The sequence below is a fragment of the Tachypleus tridentatus genome, chromosome 12 (genome assembly GCF_004210375.1).
Source record: "Tachypleus tridentatus isolate NWPU-2018 chromosome 12, ASM421037v1, whole genome shotgun sequence".
Classification (NCBI taxonomy): Eukaryota; Metazoa; Arthropoda; class Merostomata; order Xiphosura; family Limulidae; genus Tachypleus; species Tachypleus tridentatus.
The window spans coordinates 18894212-18915245 of record NC_134836.1 but is presented as its reverse complement, the minus strand read 5'-3'; the positions used below and the strand labels follow the sequence as shown (position 1 = coordinate 18915245).

The window sequence follows — 21034 nt, the reverse complement described above, 5'->3', positions numbered from 1 at the left end:
AATCATTTGGATTGTAGAGGTCGTTTCTCTTCCTTTCTAACTTCATTATCAAAATGTATGGTTGAGAAGTTTATTGTTTGCTTGAAGTTAAGTACAAAGCAATAGCAATAGGCTGTCTGTGCTCTGCCCAGTGCGGGCATTGAGACCCGGATTGCAGCATTATAAGTCCACAGACATCCCGCTACGCCACTAAGGGCGAGTCATTTATTACTAACAATGGATTGTTTGTTTCTGTTTTTGTTTGTTTTTCTTATAGCAAAATCACACTGGACTATCTGCTGAGTCCACTAACAATGGAAAAATGGACTAAAGTTGTTTTATTTTTAAAGACTTGTTTGGATTAACCTAAATAGCTTGAGATAAAAGGTTTTGGTGAAAAATTACCTTTGATAAACTAAAAAAATAATAATTTTGCACAGCTAAAAAGTGTTTCACTTCTATTTTTGTTTGGTAACAATAAACTTATATTTATTAAATTTAATTTACACTGAAAATATTTTTTGCTTAAATTTGTAAAAAAATGATAACATTTATAATTACAATCAGTATATAAGACATAATATTTTCATACATTAACTCCCAAAAATGTTTATAAATATTACTCAGAAGAATAAACTTTCAGCCCTATTGAAATTTTAAAACATTTTTATTTAAGAATACAGAAATAAATAAAGAGGTTTTAAACCTCTTTTAAAAAGTGTGTGTGTGACCCTCATCACATGGCAAGCAGAATTGCAGATTATTTCAAACTGCCACGTATTATAATGTCAGGAATTATATTATGTAACTTGTGACGGATTTATTATTACACATATATTTTAATATCAATGTTTGTTTAAGTTAAATTTATATTTAGAAATGCACGGAACTTATGCTGTTAAATCTGTATTCTGAAATCCCTGACTATTCTCTAAAATTGTAAAAGATTTTCCAGCGTAGAATCAACAATATATGTGTGTACGTAAACACTAGTGTATCGCGTATATTGTTGTGCAGGCTTAAATTTCTAGAAACTTTCCTCATGTCCACAAAGGTAACCAACGCGGCAAGCCAAGACACAGTATATAGCAAACAATTACACATATTTGGTATACTATAAACTTCAAAAGCCATAACTGTTACTTACACTTATTAATCGAAAAACTTTAGATAATTGACCAAGAATGTTTATAGATTTCGAACATTACAAACCATTTAACTTCAGCGGATTCACATCGGATATCGAAGACGCTATATAACTTCAGCGGTAAAAACCTCGACGTGTGATCAGCTAAATGTGAAGAAAGCAGAACTTGCTTGCTCTCTGCTAAGTGAATTGTAATTATATCAACTCGAAATTAGCTCGCTCATCGTAAATCCTTGATAAAACATCAAGCAAGTTCCAGACCAAAAACAATTTGTTTGTATGCAATTAAGCACAACGCTTACCTGAAATACGTAACAAACTTTAACAGCAACGTAACAAAAATAAAGAATAGCTGAGTAACGAAAAATGTTCAACAAATACAAATTTGCATCTATATATTTGTTAATATTAATTTTTCCTTTTTTAACAAAGAGAACTTCTTTAATTTTTCTATGATTTATATTGTTTTCTCTGTCAATGATTCCAACACTTCAAACATCAAAGGAATAATTACGTTTCACCTTATGTTTAACTATATGAGAGGGGACTTTCAAATGTTCTTTCAGTGTTGTTGGAAGTTTTGGCTAGTGTCTACAATGTAAGAATTATCACAATCTTAAATTTAATTTGATTCTCTGATCCTGATGTGTAACTGTTAAAAAATTCTATTGAGAAAAGTTCAACTTTCAATGATGAAGGTACCCCACACGCTACAAAATTTAAAATTCAAACACAGATAAAATGGGATAGAAAAAAATGTTGTTAATGTGGCGAAATGTTGTTTTTAAATGTTGCATTTTTTATCCAATTTTAGCTGTAATTAAATTTTAAAAGGAGTTGGCCTAATTTCTACGTTGATAGATAAAAGAAAATTTTATACTGAGATGGCTAGTTTGATTTTTAACGTTAAGCACAAAGTGACACAAAGGGCTATCTGTTCTCTGCCCATCACGGATATCGAAACCTGGTTTCTTGCATTGTAAGTCCAAAGATACGTATATGAACAATTGCTACTGAAAGATCCTAATCATGGATATTCATCACAGTTCGCCTACGATGTAGCAGTTTGGAAAAGTGCCCCAACACCGGCATTATCTGTATAAGCATCCATTTTTATGACTTTTATTCAAACTGCAATAACTATACGTATCTCAAGTTTTTTACCTCAACGATACTTCATTTAAAAATAATGCTCTCGTAACACGTTCATGCATATTAACATATTATTGATTTTCACTTAAATTCGAATTTCAATCAATTACACTGTGTTTCTTTTATTCTTTGACAAATGATGGTTCATCAGTCCAAAACCTTAGGACTAATTAAACAATTTTTGTTCCCTAAGCAGAAGATAGCAGACGTTTCAGACAATTATACGTTTTCTCATTAACAACACGAATTCTGATACTTACGAAAAACATTATTTTGGCTCCATATCTGTCACTGCCACAATCCTACAGATGAAATAAAAATTATTGTTGATTAAAAGGCATAAAAATAATCGATTTTATTTATACAAATTTAACATTATTATTAAAATAATGGGATAGATGCGGAAGGTTCATCATGGGTTAAGAGAAAAGAATACTGAGAAAAAAATGAATATCCTATACACGTAAAGAGTCAGGATGAAAAAACTATTAAGATATAATAACATATCAACTTTAATAAAAAAAAATTAAAATACATCAAGCTTTTTTATTATTTGTAGTTTTTATTTTTATTTGTTTTTATCCTTCCGCAGGAACCCTTTAAATACTCGTAGTGGGCACAGATAGCTAGCTTTGTACTTGTTAATGATTTTGTATAATATAATAATAGGAGTTTACCACAAATAAAAAAACAAACAGACTTAAACACAATAATTTTTGTGAAACCGAAGTCGTTGAAGAATGTCACGTATTCTTATCATTCATTAATAAATTGCATTCCTAAATAAATGGCTTCTATCAACAACAACAACAACGAATAATTTAATAGTTTAGTAAGTCTTCTGTGTTATATCGAAATACCCTGAAATCAGTTCAGTTACAGCGATGTAAACAAAAATGTGACTGACATAACTGGATTTTTACAGCTGGAAGATTATATTTGTTTTGTTTTGAATTTCACGCAAAGCTACATGAGGGCTATCTGAGTTAGCCGTTCCTAATTTAGCAGTGATATACTAGAGGAAAGGCAGTTAGTCATCAGTACCCACTGCCAACTCTTGGGCTACTTTTTTACCGACGAATAGTGAGATTAAGCGTCACATTATAATAACCCCATCACTGAAAGAGTGAGCATGTGTAGTGTGACGGAGATTCAAACCTGCGACTCTCAAATTCCGAGTCGAGCGCCCTAACCACCTGACCATGCCGGGCCATACAAGTATAGAAAAATCAAATATAAGCTATCATTATGGCAATCTTTGAACTAGGATTAAAAGTGACCGTTCTGTTTGTGTTCTAAATAATGAGCAGTTGTTTCTTTTAATTTTTTTTTCAAATTATTTAAACATAGGAAAGAAATGAAACTTTTATTGTTTAAACACAAAGCTACCATCTGTTCTGTCACCCCCCGCGGATATCTAACCTCAACTTTTAGCATTATAAGCATCATACGTTCCACTGAGACAGAGATGACCTAGATATCAATAACTAAAACATACTGTTAAATTAATTACACCCTTGGGAAAAAATATATAAAATTTAATGAGTGTTTGTTTTTATCGTAAAACTGTACGCTAACTACTCTGTGCTATTTTTGCGTTGTAAGACATCAAGTTTTAAACTATTTGAAGAAGAACGAAACATCAGTCGAAGAGCAAAAACACACGATTTTTACTCCATTTAGTAGAAATTTAGTGATGATATTTTCCTAATCCAAAAAAACAGTTAACGACTTACCTTTTGATCCTTCGAATCATTAACGTGTGTGATGAAATGCCCTCCGAAACCATTGTGCACCACCTTTTAAAAAATTAAAATCTTCAAATATTTGCGGCTAATAATAGACTTTATTGTACATTAATTAAGCTTCTAGAAAATAAGTTTGTTTGTTTGTTTTGGAATTTCGCACAAAGCTACTCGAGGGCTATCTGTGCTAGCCGTCCCTAATTTAGCAGTGTAAGACTAGAGGGAAGGCAGCTAGTCATCACCACCCACCGCCAACTCTTGGGCTACTCTTTTACCAACGAAAAGTGGGATTGATCGTAACAGTATAACGCCCCCACGGCTAGGAGGGCGAGCATGTTTGGCGCGATTCGGCCGCGAACCCGCGACCCTCAGATTACGAGTCGCACGCCTTACGCGCTAGGCCATGCCAGGCCTTTCTAGAAAATAGGAACGAATCTGGTATTTTTATAACGTGTTAACAACGATTTCAAGATTAAATATCTTCCGTATTACGAAACGTCATATTAAAAAGCAAATGTAGTGAAAAGTCTTACTCAACAGCTCTCCTATGAAACAGCAGTATGTCTGTGGACTTTTACTGCTAGAAACCGGTTTTCGATACCTGTGGTGGGCAGAGCATAGTGTGAACCTTTGTGCTTACTTGTGAAAAAAAAAACTCACTCAGCAGCGAACTAAATGTTTTATTTATATCAAAGCGTGTTAGATCTATCTTTGTAATACTAAATCGTTTTCCTTGGAGTTATTCGTTCCGTATTCCAGAACCATAGCAGTTAAACATCTATTTATAATACTGTTAGTATGTAGTAGTATTACGTCAGTATTAATATCTGAAATATTTAAATTAGTGAAGCAAGAAAGCTTGTCATGTTTTATAAGTAAAGCATCAAGCCTGATTGCGAATGTTTTTATCACATGTTTAAACGGATATAAAATTATGCCTGTGAAAAAAACATCACAGTGCAATAAGAAAATGTGCAATCGGTTTAAGTAAATATCTTGTTTCGCCATCTTAGCCCGTAAACAGTTTTATTCTGAATAACACAGATAAAATAATTTCGAAGCTTTAATAACCAATCTCATTTTCTTTTTCTATTTTCTTCGGCATTTTAACCGACGATTAAGTAAGCGGACATTCCTTAGGCCTGTGTTAAAATAACAGTGTTGAAGACTTTACTGAAATTAAACTATTAACTATTAATGACTTTATTAAGTCATATGAAAAATTATATAAATGATAGCGGTGAAAACCTTTATAAACTTATAGTAACGAAACGTTTGTTTGTTTGTTTTTAAATTTCACGCAAAGCTACTTGAGGGCTATCTGCGCTAGCCATCTCTAATTTAGCGGTGTAAAACTAGAGGGAAGGCAGCTAGTTATCACCACTCACCGCCAGCTCTTGGGCTACTCTCTTACCAACGAATAGTGGGATTGACTATAACATTATAACACCCCCACGGCTGAAAGGGCGAGCATCTTTGGTGTGACGGGGATTCGACAGTTACCGAAAATGTTGAATGCACTAAAATGTTAGCAACTAACATGAGCCTAAGAAAAAAATACTGGCATTGCTTATAGTATTTTATTGTTTCTAAACCTTTCACTTCATTCTGCATGATTTTCGCTCTTAAACTCTTTAAAGTACTAAGACAACTGTGAAATACAACTGGGTAATTAGAGAATGGAGTTACTTGGGGAATATTTTACTCCTAGAACTATTATTTTAAAACACGATGGTATGGTTTAAACATCAACAAAGCTAGGAATACCTGTCAGATATACGATACTCATATCTTCAAATGAAAAATCACTGCAGAAAGTACGTAAATATTACGAAATAATTCAGAGAAATGAAACAAAAACTAAAACAATCACTTATTAAGTAGCGTGTTCTTACAATATTATTCTGAAAAAAACAGTAATTAAATTGTTAGCACCTGTAAAGCACCTTGCATCTCTAGACCAGTGATAGCTGTGATTGTTTTCGATATTCTCGTCACAAGAGGGTGCTCTGTGTCCTCCAGAAATGTGCTAGAAACAGTAGTTTGCAAAAAACAACAACATTAATATAAGTATATATTGTTTTATCTCCTTTAAAGGATAATTAGCAATCAATTTAAAGCACGTTAATATTCTTAAAATAATTAGCATTATTACTCTGAAGAAGTTCAATATTTCTTTTTTATAGTTTATTACCTAAAAAATGGAAAACAATATACAAAACAGTTATTTACTTTTTATTAACATAGGTGTCAGTAAACACACTTTATTTACAGGTATTTATTTTAGAAAGGTTTTCATTGTAACATTTATGTTTCTTTTTGCTGTAGGAAGAAAAAATAAGTGAAACTAATATATATTATTGTAAGGGGAGGCACAGTTATCGAGAGGTCTTTAAAAAGTTTTATTAATATTATTTATGTGTGTAGATAAGTGAAACTAATAAGTACTGTGATAAGAGGAGACGCAGTTATCGACAGTTCTTTAAAAGGCTTTATTAGTATGATTTGTGTGTGTAGACAACTGCAACACATTATTTATTATATTCTATAATTCTAATTCGTCACTATAAAATAAAACAATTCTTAGCTAAGTAACCGCTTACACTTTACTGGTGTGGTGGAAATTCTCATCAAGATATTTACAAGTCTTGTTCGTAGATTCTTGCACTTGTAACTAAAAGTGGTATAGACGTAAAACATTGTTCATTTGTAACTTGATATCTCAGGTGACGTGACGTAAAATAAAAAACATGACATAAGGTAACAAGAAACCTGCTTTATTTTTATGTGAAACTATTTCATATCTTTTTTTTTCCCCAGTGGTAATTATGACAATGATTTATTTTTGTTTTATTTGCAGACGATTTGCCATTCTTAAAGTTGTAAAAAATAAATGTGTAAACCACGAACCTTTTATTATGCTTTTCCCAGTTTTTATTATTTAAACTTTTACACGTATATCACATAAGAACCGGTTATCCTTAACTTCTCTCTATTGAAGAAAGAAAAGTTATGAGCGCCTAGTAATGATTTTAACCTCAGGATGCATGCGTAAAACTACTTTCAATTTAGTAAATGAAGGCGAGGCGAGGCGTTTAATTTGCCTGAATTGTGTATTACAGGATATTTTTAGGGCTAATTAATTGAGACTAACCATAAAACAAGTACCCGGACAAGTAACAAATAACTGTTAGCAGAAGACCCTTACCCTCCCCTCCCCCCAAAAAATAGTGACTTTGTACAAGAGACCCTCTTATGCATCCTAGGGTTAATCTGATCTCAACACTTTCATTTTTATCACAATACCAAGATATGAATCAATCAACATATATATATACATATTACCTTTGGCATAGCTAATTTCTTCAGAATTTCAATCTCTTTTTCTCTAACTACGTCATGATAAAGCGCGATCAGAGGATCCGCCCAAAGAACTTCCATTTCTAGCGGTTTGAAGTAATTAGGTGAACTGTATTCCAAAATGTGAACACACTTTAATCCTGCTTTCACCACATGTGACTACGTAAATAGAGTATAACATTCCATTTAATCTCATACACATGAGCTACACTTTTCAAGTGTAAACTATTATTTAAATAAATCAAAAATTGTTAGCTAAAAAACAGAATAGTTACGACAACGCTTGTTGTCATAGAAGCTGATTCTATAAGGGTACAAGTAAAACCCTCAAAATGGAAGATACAGTTTAAAAGAAATTGGAAAAATAAAGCAGAAATAAGTAAGTAAAGAAATAAACGAAAAACAAAGAATATGAATCATATAATATGTTCCCCCATATCTGCATCTTCAGATCGCGCCAAACATGCATGCCCTTTCAGCCGTGGAGGCGTTAAAATGTGACAGTCAATCCCATTATTCGTTGGTAAAAGAGTAGCCCAATAGTTGGTGGTGGGTAGCGATGACTAGCTGTCTTCCCTCTAGTCTTACACTGCTAAATTAGGAACGGCTAGCACAGATAGCCCTCGAGTAGCTTTGTACGAAATTAAAAAAAACAAACAAGCATCTTCAGAATGGAGAAAAATAAAATTTTCCGTGATGAGAAACTGAGGCGAAACGGGAAAATCGTGACCCCTAATCAGTGATGTCGAGAAACCCACTTGTTGAGAAATATATATGCAAAAACGGCTCGTTTGGGTTGAGAAAATATTTTACATAGAAGAGCGAACAACGTTTCGACCTTCTTCGGTCATCGTCAGGTTCACCTGACGATATAACCTAGCATATATATTTCTCGTGACCCATACTGCAAATCTACATGCACATAGGATATAAATTTCTCGAAGTTGGGGTTGCACATCGCATAATAAAAACGTTTTCCCAGTATCATATAAGCAAAAGTTCTATTATGGTATGCAAAATTTATAAAAACTGTAGCAAAAGTAGCCTTTTTAAAGCAATGCATTTCCATCTGTTTGTTTTCAATTACACGCAAAGTTACACAAGGGCTCTCTGCGGTAGCCGTGCCTAATTAAGCAGCGTAAGACAAAAAGCAAGGCAACTACTGAGTACCACCCACTACCAACTCTTGGGATTCACTCTTACCAATGAATAGTGGGATTAACCGTCACATAATAACGCCCCTAAGTCTGAAAGAATGAGCATGTTTGGTATAATGTAGATTCGAGTCCGCGAACCTCATATTATAAGTCGAGCGCCCTAATCATGCCGGACAAGTTTTTGTGCCTGTGAAATGTGAAACGCCCTTTGACGCGCGTCCATGGAATTTTTTTCTTACAGACTGAGTAGCATTGATAGCAGCAACATTTATAATGCAACAATAAGGGCATTTTAAAACTCTTTAATAAAGGAAACATATATTGCTCAGACAGAGCAGAACGTATTATATAATCAGCAATCAAAGATTAGTTTCTAACACATACACTGCTGGCCAAAATATTAAGGCCAATGAACATAAAGACAAAATCTGCATTTTGCATTTTTAGACTCAACCACTTATTTGAGTAGAAAGGGAAAATAAAAATAAAAATCGTTTTAGCATTTAATAGGGAACATGTGAACACTGTGAAATTAGCCTAAATACTAGCTGGTTAAAAGTTTAAGACCATACTAAAACGAAACGTTAATCGGTAACAAAATTTAGTCATTTGTGTTCAAGCATTAGCGTTGTCAACATCTCCTGTGTTACATTGGGTAAAAACATAGCAAAGGTTAGAAAGTTGACGAAGTTTGAACGTGGCAGAATTGTCGAGCTGCAAAAGCAAGGTCTCTCTCAACGTGCCATCGCTGGTGAGATTGGGCGTACTAAAACTGTTGTTGCAAATTTCTTAAAAGATCCTGAGGGATACGCAGCGAGAATTTCAAGTGGTCGGTCCAAGAAAATTTCGCCGGCGTTGAGCAGGAGGATTCGAAGGGTTGTTCGGCAAGACACCAGTCAATCATCGAACCAGATTAAGGCCCTTATTGACGCAGAATTCAGGTCAAGAACAATAAGACGGCATCTACGAGAAACGGTAAACGCATTCAAAGGCCACGCCTCCTCCCACACCACGAAACAGCTCGGTTAAACTTTGCTGAAAAACACCAAACATGGGAACTAGAAAAGTGGACGAAGGTTTTGTTCTCTGATGAGTAAAAATTTAACCTGGATGGCCCAGTGGAGGAGGTTCCATCACGATATGGGGTGCTTTCTCCATCAATGGAACAATGGAGCTTCAGGTTATACAGGAACGTCAAACAACAGGTGGCTACATTGGCGTGTTGGAAAGAGCATCCTTATTGACTGAAGGGCCTCGCTTGTGTGGAAATGACTGGATCTTTTAGCAGAACAATGCTGCAATCCACAATGCTCGCAAGACAAAAGACTTTCATGGCGGATAACGTGATTATTTTAGACCATCCAGCGTGTTCGCCCGAACTGAATCCCATTGAAAATGTTTAGGGGTGGATGGCAAAGGAAGTCTATAGAAATGGGCGTCAATACCAAACAGTGCCTTCTTCAAACGCTTCTATCGACCATGTCAAAGAAAATGTTTGCAGTTATTCGCAATGACGGCCGTGCAACTCACTACTGAATAACTCTTGTTGGGCATTTCCTACCCTGTTTAGGACTTTTTTTTGGTATGGTCTTAAACTTTTGACCAACTAATATTTAGGCTAATTTCATAGTGTTCACATTTTCACTATTAAATGCTAAAAAAGTTTTTTTTTTATTTTCCCTTTTCTTGTTTTCATATTTCGAAGCTCTACTCAAATAAGTGGGTGGATCTTTATCTTCATTGGCCTTAAGATTTTTGTCAGCAGTGTATCTTCAAATCTGAGATCAGGAACCTGTTTTGGATTATTTCGTTAATAATAATCACTGTTAGTTTGAAGTGATAGAACCAGAGGGAAGGCAGCTAGCCGACACTACAATCTGCCAACTTTCAAAATGCTCTTATCAGTTCAAATCATAAAGCTTGACTGTTACTGCTAGAACGCTCCCATGGTGGGATTTTTTGTTTTTGTCGGTAAAGGATCGCAAACCACGAAAACTTGAATTCGCAGTTAACTGGGCTCTGGTTAAACCGTGCATTGATATTTGACTAACGTAGTTACCACGTCAGTCAAATATCAATATGGTAGTGCATACATAGCCTATTGTGTAGCTTTATGCTTATCTCAAACAAAGAAATCATTCTAACGGAAGCAATCTGGCTTTTTTTTTTCTTTCTAGAACGGGTCTCACTATCGTCAAGCTGGTGGACCCTCAGAAATAAACAATAACACGGATATGCACATCAAAGAACATTCGAAGCACGCGCTCACTAGGATCTCGTTTTGACTTTTGAAGCTGTAAGTTAAACCTTTGTCACAACAGGATATTCCGCCTTTTCCTGGGGCCACCAATCAGGTGGTTTTCTTTATGATTTGTTTCAAAAAATCGTTCAAAAGCCATACAAGAACGATCTATACAGAGACGTGTCTAATGTTGAACTGATAAACTGATAGACTAAATGGAAAGCAGCTAGTCAACAGCATCAGCCACCAACCCTTGAGCTACTTTTTTTTCTATCTAAAAAATAGGATAGCCCCTCAGTGACACAGCGGCATATCTTCAGATTCACTCCACTAAAACCCGGGTTTCAATACCCGTGGTAGGCAGAGCACGGATAGTTCATTGTGTAGCTTTGTGCTTAATTTAAAACGGATTAAAAGTAGAATATAATCATCACTTTTATAGTGTACCCACTGCCCCAAAGTGCAGAGCGAACGTTTACAGCAACAGGTTGTGAACCATGAAACTTCGGACTTGCATTTTGGGAGCGCGAACCACTGGTCACACCCGATCCACAACCAAGAACATATTTTAAATACTAAGGCAACAGTTTTTATTCAGATGTTGAAATAATGTAACATTTCCAAAGCTGTAGAAACTGTGAGACAATTTGTTAGCTTTAATGGATGTTTCGAAAGTCATGGATGTTGAAGTATAAAGTGGATATACATTGTCAATTAACAATAGTATGATAAGGTAATTCAGCCTCAAGATAAGCAAGAAATGTATTATTTTACTCGCTAAATACAAAAAGAATGAAAAACATGCACTGACTGTAATTTTGATATTGTTATGTAAGAAATATTCTAAAGAGCCTAGCATAGTCGGATGGTTAGGGCGCTCGACTCCTACTCCGAGGGGAGCGGGTTCTAATCCACACCACACATACTTGCCCTATTGGAACATTATAATGTGACAGTTAATCCCACTGTTGGTAAGAGTTGGTGGTGAATGGTGATCATCTGCCTTTCAGTCTCACACCTGCTAAATTAGGTACGCTTAGCGCAGATAGCCCTTCTGCTGCTCTGCGCGAAATTCAAAATATTTTCTATTTTACAAGTGTAAAATATGTGTTTCTGTCGCATTTCAAAATATACTCTTTTCCTGTTCAGATTATAATAGTAACCACAATATCTAGAAGAACGTCAGAAAGTCTTCTGCAGAGATAATACGAATTTTTCTAATTTTGATCGAGTTTAAAAACATTAAAGCATACAAGTGCATTAACGATAGCAATATAGCAGTAGTTATGGGTTTCTAGCACAGATAGCCCATTGTGTAGCATTGTGCTCAAGCTCAAACAAAACCTACTTGTTTCTTAAGTTTCACCAGTTTTCGGTGTTGAAATCGTAAACAATACAAGAACATCTTAACATTGTAATAAATCAAACATACCCTTAGATCCTCTCCCCTACAAAGTCGAATGTAATTCTCCCACATTCTTATATGTTCATGGATGGTTTTATCTTGTAAAAAGGCAAAAAATACATGTATATATACACACATACTAATTTCTATTTAATCGAGTTTAATTAAAATGAATAATGTGAAATAATTAATAATAATGAAGCTATCAGTTGTTTTTTACATTCTCGATCATTTTTCACGAAATATAAAATCGTTTGTTCTAAGTAGTGATTTTTAGGACTAATTTAAAAATCCTTGACAACATATTATAGTCATGTAAATCCATGTTGAGTTTTAGTAAAGTTTATAAAACATTTTCAATAAGTCCTCAGTAATAAATTATTTTAGGCATAAAAGTTGAAAAGGACTAAGATTCAACAAACTTAACACCAAGAAGTAAAATTCAACAAACTTAAAACAGAGATGTGAGATTCAACGAACTTAACACCAAGAAGTAAAATTCAACAGATGTAACACAAAGATGTAAGATTCAACAAACTTAGCACAAAAAGTAAGACTCAACAAACTTAACGCCAAGAAGTAAAATTCAACAAACTTAAAACAGAGATTTGAGATTCAACAAACTTAAAACAGTGATGTGAGATTCAACAAACTTAACACAAATAAGCAAGATTTTATTGAATCTCACTGCTTTGTGTTAACAAACTTAATAACTGAGAAATAAAATATATCTTTTGCTTATACAAAAGGGATTATAAAATATGTTTTTATATCTAAAGGAAAGCAGGATAAACCAATACCTTTTTTTTCTGAAAAATAATGCGGTGGAATTCCTTGCGCAATACTGGATACGTTTAATACTTTGGTAGGGATTTGTGCCATAGCCTTCCTTAGTAGACGTTCCTACAAAGTTACATTACAATCATCAAACGTTCAGGTGTGAAACTCTTTATAGTCTACAAAGAAATTCTCAGGTGCTGAGAAATATTAGCTAGCATGTTGACATTTGTCTTACATACTCACTACTTAATTAGTAATTCTTAATTATTGTAGTTCTTTAAACTTAAGCTTAATAAACGAACTTGAGAGCCTCTTTCTCGACCCTATTTCCTAAGTGAATGTTGCTGCATCATGTAGGTTGATCTTTAGACATTCGTTATAAATTACATATAAAATGTATAAGGCCGTTGCGAATAAATGACGCCTTAATATTCATATTGATTTGATACAATGAAATTGGAAACTATTAAAAAAAGGAACCATTAAAACGCCAAGTGTATATATCAATAGATTAATTTTTAAGGATACGGTTGAAGTTTTAGATTACCTTTGGAGATAATATTACAGTATGTATATACGCAAATAAGAATGTTTGAAACAAGTAATAGTTTAAGTATATAAATCCTATAATACTGGTTGTTGTTCACAAACAGCGACAGAACAGGAGCTGTTGAAACAACATTTTACCTGAAATAGATCTATTGCTAGTTTCATACAAGTGCAACCTTTTATTAGATGATATTTAATTAAGTACAATCTTGCATAATGTTATCTTCATAAGTAAGAATAAATTGGTTTCAAAAGCGCTTTGGATAGAACGGTTACCTACAAGGTCAGGACTGTTGGCTATTAGGCCTTTCATCAAATTCATGCCCATCTCTGTTTCCTTCTTGAAAAGGTTACTAAGCACAGGCACAGCCTGGAATTCTCTTTCTTTGATAGCCAATCCCTTTTGATACCACTCTGATGCAACTGAAAAATTCATACTAATAGTCGCTTGTTTTCCAAGTCGAAAACAGTCGCTCGCTAGAAAAATGAAGTAAAAAATTAAAAACCTACAAAGTTAAAAACACAATAGTACCTCGGATGTTAAAACCCGGGATCCAATCCCTCACGGTGAAAAAGAGCGTACATAGTCTATTATGTAGCTTTGCACCAAAAAAGAAAAAACAATAATAAGAAACGTGACAATTCTACCTGTTTTACTTATACGTAAATTAAATCACCAAATGAAGAATTGCTCAGATTCTTAGTGAGAAACAAAAATTATCAAAAATAAGTTGACGGAAGATGTTTTGTAGGCTTTACACCATAACATATATTTCTTACTCAGCTGCGTTCTACTAGCCACACATATTATGTATAATAGTTTATTTTTTATACATAATGTGTTCAATTTGTTAAAGAATTAATAACTGTTCTTTTTTATATCTTAACACATTTTAAATAAAATACAACAGCCAGAATTTCCAAAATTTCACCCAACCAACTCAATCGTTTTTATTCAATTAGTTTTTACAATGATACAATTAGTGTCTACAATGATACAATTAGTGTCTACAATGATACAATTACTATCTACAATGGTACAATTAGTGTCTACAATGATACAATTAGTGTCTACAATGATACAATTAGTATCTACAATGATACAATTTATTGCATGTTTTTTCAAAATACCTTTTACAAACATTCTCATAAATCACTTTCTGAACTTATTTATGAAGGTTTAAGTGTAGAAGTGGAAACGAATCTCTAAGAACATTTTCAATACTGAATGAATTGATCAAAACTCTGTAGAGAAAATAAAGTGTGCGTTTTATTTATATAACCTTGTTCAGATCTACAAAAGTCTTACAATTAAATGTAATTTATTTTATTTTTACTTCTAAGTGTAGCATATATACAGTTACCAATTGAACTTCTAATTCAACATTATTCATATAAAAATAAACTTTGCTTTCAGTCTCATATATGGCCCTTTTGATTAAAGCAAAAAGTAAAATATTTTATTATTAATTCTGCCTGCAGCAGCATCCGCCATCGTATAGACTTAGCTCAATTATTCGAACCTAATAATAGGGTTGACTGTAAATTTTATAAAAAACCCACAGTCCAAAGTATAGAGTATTTAATGATATCGCGCCCAAAACACTGTCTTCTGCGATACCCACCATGACACGTTAACCGTTAAGCCACACCGGGCCTAGAAGTTAAATTTGGTTCATTAACTGTTTTTGTGGGTAGTTGATGAACGGTAGCTCTAGATTTTATTGAAGTACTTGGAAAGCTTGATTAATTTTCATCATTTCTTTTGCCTTATTTTCTGACGGAAATGTAATTTATTTCTAAGTCATATTTATTATCAAAATAACCTATAGCTTTTTCTATAAGTTGTTTGGATTAAACAAAATTCACACCGAACATACATTACACTGCGTGTTCTATCAAGCTATTTAATACCAAACCGTCTGGGAGCCTGGTATAGCCTAGCGCGTTAAGGCGTGCGCTTCGTAATCTGAGGGTCGCGAGTTCGCGCCCGAGTCGCGCCAAAACATGCTCGCCCTCCCAGCCGTGGGGGCGTTATAATATGACGGTCAATCCCACTATTCGTTGGTAAAAGAGTAGCCCAAGAGTTGGCGGTGGGTGGTGATGACTAGCTGCCTTCCCTCTAGTATTACACTGCTAAATTAGGGACGGCTAGCACAGATAGCCCTCGAGTAGCTTTGTGCGAAATTCAAAAACAAACAAGAGATGCGGTGTAAGAGTGAAAGTTATAATTCTACTGTTTGGTCGTATAAGAGTAAACTAAGAGTTAGCGGTGAGTGCTGATACCTAGCTGCTCCTCCACTAGAGGGAAACTAGAGGGAAGGCAGTTACTCATCACCATCAACCGCCAACTCTTAGGCTACTTTTTTTTTACCAACAAATAGTGAGATTAACCATAACATTATAACGCCCCCATGGCTGAAAGGGCGAACTTGTTTAATTGCACGGGGATTGGAACCCGCAACCCTCAGATTACGAGTCGAGCGCCCTAATTTCTTGACACTAGGATGATGGAGAGGGAAAGAAATATTACTGCTGCTAAAGGTGATGAGTTGAAACTTATATCCTGATATTGGTATTCTAGCCGACGTTGTAGTATTATGAGCTTTAATTTAGTTAAGCAGCGGGAAAAGACCTATTACTTTAAATGGCATAAACACGGTAGAATTTCCCTGCCTAAGATATTACCTTAATCTGTGGATAGCTAATAACTTAAAGCACTTGGGAGTTTTATGACCTGACGAATGTGAAGTCACAGATCACATAAGAAAAAAAACATAAAAATATCCAAGTCAACTTTTGAAATGTTTGAGAAAATAGGAACTATTTGATACAAAGCTATATGTATTATATGGTACCTGTAAAGCAGTAAATACGAACATAATAAAAATCACAAAATAAATCAAAATATTGGAGATATAGCAAACGATTTGTAAAAGCTAGCAAATAAGATATAAGATGGAAATATTGAAAACCAGGTACATAATATTGTATCAAGTTCAAAGAAATTATTAAAAACATCAGTTTAACTGTCAAGAGATAGTTATAAAAACACAACAACGCGTATTTATTTACCTGTTAACCTGTAATCACCCATTTCTTCTTGAATCAGTGTCTCTGCACTTATTCCGAAAACCGTTTGCAATCGAATCAGTGTGAGGGCAGCACTGTCGAGATCGAATTCGTTTGGTTGAGTGAGGGGCTCCTTAAGATTGGTTATAACTTTGTGCACTTCTAGAATAAATATTGCAAAAGCTTTTTTTTTCAGTAACAGAATAAATATTAAATACTTCAGAACAACCTATCATAAAATTTATCTTTAAAAATTGTTTGCTTGTTAGCGCAAAGACACCGGACGTCTATCTGGGTTATTCGTCACTGATTTAGAAATCATGAAATAGAAGGAAGGCAGTTAGTTTACACCACCCACAGTCAAATATTTGGTTATTCTTTGCTAACGAACAGTGGGATTGATCGCCGCATTATAACTCGCCACAAGGCTGAAGAGAAGAACATCGTAGTAGCTTTGGTGACGGGATTCGAATCCACGACATGCACTCTAACTTCTAGGCTATGCTTATGTGAATTTTTAACTTAACGCCTTGTTTGTCTTATGCTCTGAAATAATAACTCTACTCAATTACTGCAAATAAAAGTTATTAAAAAATAAAGTCAGTTGCACATAGAGCAGCTACAGTAAGGTATAATGATAGTTTTAGGCACAAACTTTGCCAAATTACTTTCTCAAAATTGTTTAGTAATAAAAAACGTTAAACGTCAGCAAATAACACGGAATTGAGTTTGAGATTGTTAGAATATCTCAATCCTTTGGGCTTAATGTATCATGCAATTTCTTTATGATTTGCAGCGCCGCTCTTTCTGAATATAATCACTAATTTCAACAAATTTCAGAATACAACTATTTTATAACGTGTTATTCAATGGTTATTTCTGTATTTTGTTATAAACATAAAGCTGCAACACAATTGGCTATTTATGCTTTGCTTATCATTTGGATTAAATTCCGAATTTTATTGTTATAAGTTATAAGTTTATCACTGAGCCACCAATGTAGCAAGCCCGTTACAATTGATGTCGCGCATTGGAATCCCCGTCGCAACAAAGATGCTCACCCTTTCCACCGTGGGGGCGTTATAATATTACGGTCAATCCCGCTATTCGTTGGTTAAAGAGTAGCCCAAGAGCTGGCAGAGGATGGTGATGACTGGCTGTCTTCCAGTCTTATATCGCTAAATTAGAGACGGCTAGCGCAGATAGCCCTCGTGTAGCTTTGCGCGAAATTCAAAACAAGCCAAACCAATCTAGAGAGTAAAATTTGATATACAAATACAGCTCTATTTATAATAATGAAAAAGGAAAACATTAATTGATAAAATATTTAAATAATATTTTTGGTTAAAACAACATTGAATAATTGTTCGTTTCATTCATTCATTATTTGAATTTTATTTAAAACAAACATTTCAACTATATCATAATTCTGTAGCAAAATAAACAACGTAGAGTATGTTTTAAATAGTTTAGAAATAGAAACGAATTCAAACATACCTAAATGGTTTTTATTCTCTAAGATCGAAGATATTGTATCCCATTTCTCTGAAAATCGTTTTATCAAGAAGTAAGCGTGAACCGGATTTTCTTTGTACTCATCATCGGTAGTTAATCCTCGAAATTCCCTCACGTAACTGTGACAAGAAATAACACTGCTCAGAAGTTGATCCATTTACGTCCTTTATAACCTGTTCGTAACAGCTTACGTCTTTTCACTTGAGTTACTTTCGTTATAATATAATTCGTAAAAATTAAAGCCAGTCAAAAACTGCTACTGTTGATTATATTATACTTTTGATGTTTTATTTATAAATATTGAACATTTACTGTTTTTAACTATGAAGTACTTGTTTTTTTATATATTTGATCAGAAAAACAAAAGCCCTCGATGGTTTTTATGTCAAGAAATTTTTGCCTATTCTATAGTAATTCCTTTGTGCTGAATCCGAACACGATATCCATCATGTACAGGTTTTTCATAACACGTCATGTGTAGTTTTACATAAAAGAATCATGTTTTTTTAAATCGTGTTAAATTTTGTTGTGCTTAAAATGTTGATAAACATTGGTTATAAATTTCTCTAAACCAATCGCAACAAGAGTCTTATCGATCGTTCTTGAACCCATGAGAAACACACTTTTAGTATAAAAAAGATTAACACGCCGCATGACGTGTCATTTCTGGATAGTAACGACTGAGTGCGTACATTTTAATATTATTTTTTTCTCTCAAATGTAATTTATTCGTTGCTATGGCAACAAGAGGTTGTATAAATGTCTCCAACGTATTCTGTTATATTTATGGTAAATTTGTTGTAAGGAAACAAAGGTAAAACTTTACAAAGCCATAAAAAAGTGTTGGCATAAAGAAAGTCCTATTAACTACACTTCAGCTAAAACTGAACTTGACTTGGGGGTGGATAGCAAGAAAAGTCTATAGAAATGGACATCAATTCCAAACAGTGCATGATCTTCGTGAAGTCATCTTCACCACTTGGAATAACTTTCCAGCCAGCCTCCTGCAAACGCTTATATCGACCTTGCCAAAGCAAATGTTTGCAGTTATTCGCAATGACAGCAGTGCAACTACTGAGACCTCTTGTTGGGAATTTCCTACCCTGTTTAGGACTTCTTTTTGGTATGGTCTTAAACTTTTAACCAGCTAGTATTTAGGCTAATTTCATAGTGTTTACGTCTTCCCTATTAAATGCTAAAAAAGTTGTTTTTTTATTTTCCCTTTTCTTATTTGCATATTTCGAAGCTCTACTCAGATAAGCGGTTCAGTCTAACGACACAAAATGCATATTTTTTTCTTTATGTTCATCGGCCTTAAGATTTTGGCCAGCAGTGTATATGTGTGTGTGTGTGACAGAGAGAGACATAGACAGTGGAGTATACAGGCAAACGTGTTTATCTTTTAGACGCCATGAAACGAAGACACGAAGGAGATACAAAGGAATGGAAATTAAGGGTGCTCAGGGTGCAGCAGATTCCCCAAGTTGACATACGGGTTGTTTACAATTATACACGGGTTTATTTGTGGGTTTGACGTTAAGCACAGAGCTACACAATGGGATATTTGTAATTTGCCCGTTACAGGTTTAGAAATCCAGTTTCCAGCGTTATAAGTCCTTAGGTACTGGAGGGGGCTTATATACAAGGATTTCAATTTTGTTCAATAATTTTCAAAAAATATTCCAGCGTTAATGACGGAGTATTTAAAAATTAGAGATCTAATTTTGATCCAATTTAGACTGAGTGTGCAGGAATATCTTAATATCAGATTTGTTTGAACCCAGAGACGTATTGCCTATATGCGTTCGTAATGGCAAATAAAAAAATGTCTTTCAAAAGATTACAACTTTGCTTTTATTTTGATTTTTTCACACTGTTTTCTTTTTTTCACAAAATTTGTTAAAGTAACATACAGTTCTATATCCCATGAATGAGGAAGGAATTTTCTTTACTCGCAAAATTAGAAACCGAACAATCAGTGAAAAAAGAAGGATCTAATTTCGAAACCACTTGAGTTATCAAAATATTGTATTTTTTATTCCACGTGATTTTTCTTTTCGTATTATGAAGGCATCATTTAAATAATTTTCTTGCAGGAAAAATAAAGCTTTACTATCATTGAAAGAAGCTTGCTATACAAGCGTACCTTTAACAAACATCTCAAATAAAATGAAAGCAAAATACTGCAAGGACGTCAACTTAACAAACTTTTCAGACATTCATTTGGAAAGATGTGGTTTAACTTAGTTTGATTGTTACTATTTATGGCCCTGCACCTCTTCAAGGTCCGGATGGCTTCTTCTTGATATTCAATATGCTTCGATAAGTACTTTACCACTAGCCTCTCGGTAGAAACCAGATTCTCCAAATCAATAGCAACCATAACAGGTAAATGAATCAACATATATTGAAGAACAAGGTCAAAATATACGTTCCTCATTCTTTCTGTGAGATGCACAAGCTATTAGATACCTAAAAATAAAAAATACATAATTATGTCAAGTAAATTCCATGAAATCGTCAAGAAAAAACGCAGCATTGTAAAGTAAAATGGCATCTTGTATTTTTACTAGAAAATCATAATGTGTTCCTCAGTTTGCTTCGTTCCTATCCAGTACCTGATCTCAAACAAGTCATTACAAACAGATACAACATCAAATGAATCAATTGCAACCCACCGTTTGTCTCAGTTCTCGTACGTGACATTAAATAAATTTAGAACAATCACTAGACATCTTATAGTACACAAATACTACATCAGATAACTTTAGAATAATCCATATGACATCTTCTTATAAAAGAATGTCAAGTACATCAGTGTTTCCCAAACGCACGGAACGCGGACCGCTTGATATTGGTCCTTGAATTAATTTCTACCAGTCCTTAGCGTGTCTTGACTGTTGAAAGCACTGACACTTAATTACGTTTTCT

General features: G+C 34.1%; 1 protein-coding gene across 4 annotated transcripts in view; it reads right to left on the bottom strand.

Moving 5' to 3' along the window:
• LOC143235063 (prolyl 4-hydroxylase subunit alpha-1-like) overlaps positions 1-21034 on the bottom strand; it is a 29264-nt gene that overhangs the window by 3612 nt on the left and 4618 nt on the right. For 3 of the 4 annotated variants that reach the window (XM_076472836.1, XM_076472838.1, XM_076472835.1), the window contains exons 3-13: positions 20380-20575; positions 18086-18222; positions 16592-16750; positions 13797-13993; positions 12988-13090; positions 12215-12285; positions 7369-7542; positions 6627-6697; positions 5959-6052; positions 4015-4077; positions 2539-2580 (exon numbers count right to left, since the gene is read on the bottom strand). In XM_076472836.1, the coding sequence (XP_076328951.1) occupies positions 2539-2580; positions 4015-4077; positions 5959-6052; positions 6627-6697; positions 7369-7542; positions 12215-12285; positions 12988-13090; positions 13797-13993; positions 16592-16750; positions 18086-18222; positions 20380-20543 (1275 nt within the window). In that variant the 5' untranslated portion in view covers positions 20544-20575. The remainder of the gene's footprint in view (positions 1-2538; positions 2581-4014; positions 4078-5958; positions 6053-6626; positions 6698-7368; positions 7543-12214; positions 12286-12987; positions 13091-13796; positions 13994-16591; positions 16751-18085; positions 18223-20379; positions 20576-21034) is intronic. The other variant, XM_076472837.1, reaches the window with a different exon arrangement.